This window comes from Octopus bimaculoides, chromosome 5 (assembly GCF_001194135.2).
Source record: "Octopus bimaculoides isolate UCB-OBI-ISO-001 chromosome 5, ASM119413v2, whole genome shotgun sequence".
NCBI lineage: Eukaryota > Metazoa > Mollusca > Cephalopoda > Octopoda > Octopodidae > Octopus > Octopus bimaculoides.
This window is the reverse complement of record NC_068985.1, coordinates 76,605,515-76,613,119: the sequence shown is the minus strand read 5'-3', so window position 1 is coordinate 76,613,119 and position 7,605 is coordinate 76,605,515. Positions and strand designations below refer to the sequence as shown.

Here is a 7,605-nt window from a genome sequence, read left to right as displayed (position 1 = left end):
TGTGTGTGTGTGTGTGAGAGTGTGTGTGTGTGTGTGTGTGTGTGTGCGTGTGTGTGTGTGTGTATGTGTGTGTGTGTGTGAGAGTGTGTGTGTGTGTGTGTATACACACACAAACAAACAAACACACACACACAAATGACAGGAGTAAATAGATACCTTTATAATCATTGCAATTCATCTAAATTTAAAATTATACATTCAAATTATTTATTAATTTTTATAATGTGAAGATTCAATATTTAGTAGACATGGCCCTTGCCTTTTTCAAAGCAAGGATTCTATTAGGCATGTTATTGATCAGATGACGAATATTCTCTTGCAGAATCTTTTGCCAAGTTTCATGCAGTAATCTCAAAAGATCCGGCTTTGAAGATGCTTTCTTGTTCTTTTTATGTCCCAGAGGTGTTCAATAGGGTCATATCCGGTGACTGGCTTGGCCATGGAAGCTTTTTAATGCCATTCTCCTCCAACAAATCTTGGGTCATTTTAGCTGTGTGACACGGAGCCCCATCTTTCATAAATAGTCTTTTTTAATCACTCCACCCCTGGAGAAGAGTGGAAGGGGTCCTTTCTGCAATATGGACACATATTTATCTGAGTTTATGTTTTCCTCATACTCCACTAGCTCTGATCAACCATTGCTCCAAATTGCTCCCCAGACCATCACAGAATAGCTGCTGTGTTTCATTGTTGGCTGCAATCTTTTCACATCAAATTTTTGATCACTGAATCTCCAGACCCACACTTGACCACTGTCAGAAAATACAGCAAACCTGGACTCATCAGAGAATATGACAGTGTCCCAAAATGCTAGTGGCCTCACAACCATTTCACGCCCCAGTCATTCTCTGCTTGATATCGGCTGGCTGAAGAAGTGGCTTCCTTCTTGCTGTTCTGACATAGTAGCCATGTTTGTGGAGATACCTAGCAGCTGTTCTGGGAGTGACATCAACTTGTTCTGCTATGTCAGAGGCCTTGCAACAAGGATTATCCTTCACACTTCTCTTAACAAAGCGAAGGATCCTGTCAGAGGACCCTGGTTGATCTGGGCGAGGTGATGTGGACTCCTTCCCCTCTCTGGTGAATTGCGCAATCACTCTATTAACTGTAGAAATACATATCTACAATCTGTATGTTTAATATTTGCCATGATTTTCTTTGTAGCTATTCATCAATTCTAGCTGAACCTTTAGGGTATCATATCAATAACAGGCTTGGAAATATCATCAGTGGACTAAATGGAAACAATGTTAATGCATGGATTGGTAAATATCACTCATTAGCTTAATTGCATTTTCTTTATTTCTACTGTAGCCTTTATATGTTGTTATCTCTATGACCACCACTACCACCACCACTAGTATCATCATCATCATCACCTTCTTCATCCCTATGCCTATGACATTGTGTTTATTATTGCTATTGCTGTCATGACCCCAACAACATTTTACTTCTCAACGTTTTTTTTTCTTTGTGGAGGTGAGTTTATTTTTGTGCTGGCTGTTTTAGAGGATTACATTGAATCTTCTGTTACATTTAACAAGATATTCAATACACCACCACTACTGCCATACAAAACCCACCACCTCTCTTCCTGACCAGTCCTACAGATTTCACTATAGCCCTTACCACCTGATATCTTCTTCTCAGTTCTGCATAACTCCATTCATGTCCATGCAAGCTGAGCAGCAACATTTTGTGCTTCTTAACATGATTGATTGGAATTCTGATGACATCTTCTGGTGACTCTTTCTGCCAACATTTTCCACTGACATTTTCAGCCAATACCTCTATCAACACTTTCTACAGACATTCTCTGCTGCTGACATTTTCTACCAACACTTTCTACTGACATCCTAACGACTCTCTCTAATATTGGCTTTCAATTTTGGCACAAGGCTAGCAATTTTATAGAAGGGCTTAAGTTGATTGCATCAGCCCAATGTTCAACTGGTACCTATTTTGTCAACCTTGAAATGATGAAAGACAAAGTTGACCTCAGCAGAATTTGAACTCAGAATGTAAAGAAGGACGAAATGTCACTAAGCATTCCACCTGCCATGCTAATGATTCTGCCAGTTCATCGCCTTTTGACACTTTCAAATATTAACCTCTCAAACCAATGTGAGGCTTCAACATGGTTGCTTAATCTGGTAGAAATAGCAGCAAAATCTCTGTTAAAAAGGACTGGAGCTAAACAACAACAAACACAACATCATTGTTTCTGTTTCATTAAATGATGTTCAATGAGTAATTTTGAAAACTTGGAAGAAGCAGATATCTCAATTCACACTTTATTATCTTATAAAAAGGAAAGACTCATGAGATAATATAACCCTTGATATATAATTAGATGGAAAGGTCATAGTTAGAATAACTTTGATCATAATCAATGGAACTGATAGTATTTTCTGCAGTCATTGCCTTGAGATCATACTGGGAATTTCTTGGTATGACCACATTGTGGACCAAGCATGACAAAGTTGTGGATAGTGCCATGCAGTATAAATTCTATTCTTGTGAGATGACAGAAGATGCTTAGCCATGAACTGTGAATGGTTCAACAAGAGTCCAGAGAGAGTCCCTCTCAAGTGGAAGCTAGAGAAAAAAATGTAAGAGGTGAGACCTGGTAAATGTTGGCCTAGCTGGAAGAGAGTGTTCTTGAAAGGGTTTTCAACCATGTTAGGTGGATATCTCTCATCATCTGATGCTCTATGGGAAGTGGGAAGAACTATGACTAAGACTGTTCAATCATAGGATAAGAAACCTTTGTAAAGTAGTTTGGGATTAATAATATTATTTTGGCAACAAATCTTGTATGTTAGGATATAAAATAACTTCTGGTATTCCTGAACAAAACAATGGTGAGTAGCAGGCATCTTGGACCCTAGTTTAATACTGGCCCATTACTTGGATTTTAGAGAATTTTGTGTCATTTAATAGGCTATTCTACAATCACTTGTGATGGAATAAATTTTGTGGAAATTAGAAATGGGTTATCGCTCTGTGGTTCCTACTGATCATTTTCTCTTTCTTCTCTTCCCTTTCTACTAAATGTGAATAGCTATGCAGGTCCTTTATAAGGCTCTGTTCTAACCCTACCTCCACTTCTCACAGTTTAGCCACCCTTTGTCACTTAGCATGTAACTAACTCCCACCCCACTTCCCCCAGTGTTCGTAATCCTGTAAGCTACATAATGACCTCAATAACGCAACTGGCATGAAAAAAAAAAAAAAACACTCAGTACCTGCTGTAAAATGGTTGACATTGGTAAGTGCATCCATCCACAGAAACCATGTCAAAGCAGACAGTGGAGCACAATGCAGTTCTTGGACACATTGCATTCTGTCAAACTGTCCAACCCATGCCAGCATGGAACATGAACATCGAATGATAATGGTGATGACAATGATGACAATAATGACGATGACAATGATGATGATGATGATGATATTCTGCATTGTAGGAATTCTTCTTAATGCCAGATGCAAGGTTTTTTCTCACTTGTAACGCTAAAGCATTTAGAAGAAACTCAAAAAGGGGCAATAGTTTAATGTTTGGTTCAAGTTCTGCAGGTGGCTTTTTTTTTCCTCTCAAATTCGATTTTTACCCTATGCATTATGAGCTATCATTTATTACTAGAATGGCATTCAAGATACTTCATTTGCATAAAACTTTCTAGATGCTTCAATGTTTACATTCTACACACACATATATATGTACACACACATATGCACACACAAACATGTATAATTATATGGTATACACACTTTTAGCAATACATTTTTTTACAAGTGTATCATAAAGAAACCATCTTTATATATATATATATTTTAAAACAAAATCTATCTATATATATACATATATATATATATATTAATCTTTGTGTTTCACTCTGCTGCTGATATATTTTTAAGGTTACACATATCTAAATGCTCAGAAATCTGTGACAAACATCACCAAAGCATTTTGGAGTGATGGATCTGAAAGTAGTGTTGCATTTGGTTTGTGGGGAGACAGCCAACCCAGCCTAGAAGATGGAAAATGTTGCAGCTTAAAATATTCAGACAAACACAAACAATGGAAGTGGTATTTAAATCAATGTAACAAACCAGAACCATTTGTTTGCCAGATGCCAGCATGCCCAAAAGGTTGGTACAGAATTTTGAATTTATATACTATAACTAACTCTGTTTCTTTTTGTAGTAGTAGTAGTAGTATTAGTAGTAGTAGTAATAATAATAGGAGTCATTAATGATGATGATAATGTATAGCGCCAAGTTAGCCTTGAACCAGCAGACCTGTCATCAAAGACAAAAGTAAATATTTAGCCCTTTTGCATTCTAATTACTCTGTCAATTGTAATGGTCTTTTAGTGGATTTTTGAAATTCATATTTGTGATTTCCATTACATCCAATTTATACTTTATATTTTTGCCTATGATACTTTGATATTTATCAAGTGAATGAGAACTTCCAAGACATATGTACAACTTTTTTGTCACAAATATTAGTTTGACTATAGCAGGAGATCTCAGCAGTACAAGGATTCCTATTGAAAGTAACAATTATCTACTTAGGAAAATCTTTTCAAACTACTTAAAGACTTGGATGTTTGTAGATTAAGAAGTATACCTACTCCACTAACTGATACAACAATAGTTTTTTTTCCTGCAGAGGTACACAGTAGATTCTAAGCATTACTAATATCATGATATTTGAGATCTAACTCATCACGAAGGAATCAATGTTCTTGAATACTTGTGACATTAATGTTGGAGGCAACTGCTCTAGCTGCTAACTCAGGAGGTTGATTGAGTGTATTCATAACACATTAACCTTTTAGCATCCAGATTATTATGTCAAATGTAATGCTTATTTATTCACATTGCTTTGAACTAATCATGCATTATTTCATGGCTTTAAGATTTTGATGATACAATTGCTTATTTTTAGAATGACATTGTAGGGAGATGTGAGAAGCCTAATATGGCCAGTTTGAACATATAACAGATGGAATACCTGAGTTGGCTATGGCCAGTTTAAATTTTTAAGTACTAAATGTTTGTGTGTAAGTAGAAGAAATTCAAGGCCTGGAGCTGTTTTGAGTTATTTAGATGTTTGATTTAATGTCTTTTATCTGACGATGAAAGATTTTTACAGTCTTTCCAGTAAATATATTTCTTCAGGGTGTTGGACAATCTGAGCTGTGGGTAATCAGACTCAGAATTAATGTCTCCATGTGAAAATTACTGCAAGTTTAGGTTATCAGAATCAGTTCCAATAGCTTACTATATATGAATGATGAGTAGATTGACCATTGATGAAAGTGGTGTAATACATAGAGAGAACAATGTTCCTCTACTTGTCATTGAATTGTTTCAGTTCTATAATAATTCTCTTCTTGAGTTCCCTGGGGAGGCTGGTCACAGTGCCCCTTGTTCTCCCCTACCAATATAGATAGTGATCAGAGAGCAACTCTATGGCAAGTGCGTCTAGTTGACCAATAAGGGAGCCAGAAATTGGTTTCAGCTTGATTGCCAGGCACTGTCTGAAGCGTCTAAAGTCACCCATCAGCCATGTCACCATCAGTGAATCAGTCTGTGTGAATGAACTGTGGTAAACCTAGAACTATAGTATACATATATAAGCTAAATGAAACCTTGACATTTCTAAAAAAAGGGTATATGATTTGATAATTGAGTTTGTCCTGTTTAGATTCATTTAACTGTGGCCTGAGGGGCCGACATAAAGGAAGATGTCTGGATAGAAGCAAAGTATGTGATGGCCATACTGATTGTGAGAATGGTCAGGATGAAGCCGACTGTGGTGAGTATATTGTTATTAAGATATTTGAACACAAAAATTATTACAAATAATTAGCTTTCCAACACATTAAGACAAAAAAAATTACAAGTGACAAGCTTTCCACACCAACAATAACACAAACTTCAACACTGCCAACATCTCTGCTTCATTCAACAAGCCCTCGTTTATCTCAATTAAATGGTGGGTAACCTAGTCTTTTAATTTCTGTCATTAATTTAAATCATTTTTGTTTAATCCTAGGCTAACCATGATTGAGTAAAACCTACCTAGAAATTTGTTCCAGCCTTGATCATCACACCATTTGGGATATCTTGACTACATTATTGAATGTGGCATGTTTATATAAGGTTGAGTAAAAAATAAGCAATGTTTTGAACCATGATGAATTTGTACAAGATTTTTGCAGAGTTTTGAATTCTTTTTAAACATTTTTTGCAATTGTCTGATAATACAGACTTAGACTTGTCCAAATGCATCAATGAATTAACATTGATATTTTTTTACCGTTGTTACAATCATCTGAAATATAACTGTCAAATCGTGATATTCAAGCAATTTTGCTATTCAACTTCAAGAAAGGGCATAAAGCAGCTGAAACAGCTTGCAATATCAACAAAATGTTTGGTGAGGAAATGACCAATGAGTGATCAGCTCGAAAATGATCGAAATGATTTCACAGTGGAGACTTCAGCCTTGAAGATTGTGAGCACAGTAGATGCCCATCTGTCATTGATGACAGTTATTAAGAAACAACCACATAAAACTGCTTGAGAACTGGCAAAAGAACTTCAAGCTAGCCAGAAAATTGACTGCAACCATTTGCATGCGATTGGAAAAATAAAAAAAATCTAGACAAATGGGTACCACACAATTTGAATGAAAATCAGAAAATGCGCAGATATGAAATTTGTTCATCACTTCTCCGTAACAAGACTGATCCATTTCTCGAGCATATTGCGAAGAAAAGTGGATTCTGTACAATAATAAAAAATGTTCTCTGCAGTGGTTGGACCAAAATGAAGCACTGAAAACCTTCCCTAAACCTGAGTTCTTCAAAAAGAAGGTCATGGTGAATGTTTGGTGGTGTACTACTGGACTCATCTACAATAACTTCATAAAACCCAGAAAAACTATTACTACTGAAACATATTGCCATGAAATTGCCAAAATAAATGAAAAACTGTTACTCTTCCATCCCATCAACAGAAGACAATGCTCTACTACACGTTTCACCAATGCACTACTACACGTTTCATCAATGCTCTACTACATGTTTCACCAATGCTCTACTACATGTTTCACCAATGCTCTACTACATGTTTCACCAATGATGATCCAGAAGTTGAAGAAACTTGGCTATGAAGTTCTTCCCCACCCAACTTATTCCCCAGATCTTTCTCCTACCAACTGCCATTCTTTCAAGTATCTTGATGGTTTCCCACGCAAGAAGGAGTTCAAAAACCAAACCCATGCTAAAAATGTATTCAAAGAATTCATCAGCTCCAGATTTTTATGTTACTGGAATAAACAAACTTGTAACTCGTTGGTAAAAATGTGTTGATTATAATGTACTTACTTGGTTGAACAAAATTTCCGCATTATTGAAATATATTGCGATGAATTTTATGATTCAAAACATTGCTTACTTTTTATTCAGTTTGATATCCTAAGATGGTGATATATGTGTTGAAAAGGATTTGGCATCTATTTTTAGCTTCTCAAGTGACCATATACAGCCTTTCTTGGCACAGTGACTTAGAAGCTACTGTGATTAT

General features: G+C 36.1%; 1 protein-coding gene across 3 annotated transcripts in view; it reads left to right on the top strand.

Moving 5' to 3' along the window:
• LOC106881248 (uncharacterized) overlaps positions 1-7,605 on the top strand; it is a 276,422-nt gene that overhangs the window by 65,165 nt on the left and 203,652 nt on the right. For all 3 annotated transcript variants that reach the window (XR_008264114.1, XM_052967796.1, XM_052967797.1), the window contains exons 4-6: positions 1,165-1,265; positions 3,919-4,152; positions 5,720-5,830. Coding sequence is in view for 2 of the 3 variants with exons in the window: in XM_052967796.1 (XP_052823756.1) it covers positions 1,165-1,265; positions 3,919-4,152; positions 5,720-5,830 (446 nt within the window). In the remaining variant the exon portion in view is untranslated. The remainder of the gene's footprint in view (positions 1-1,164; positions 1,266-3,918; positions 4,153-5,719; positions 5,831-7,605) is intronic.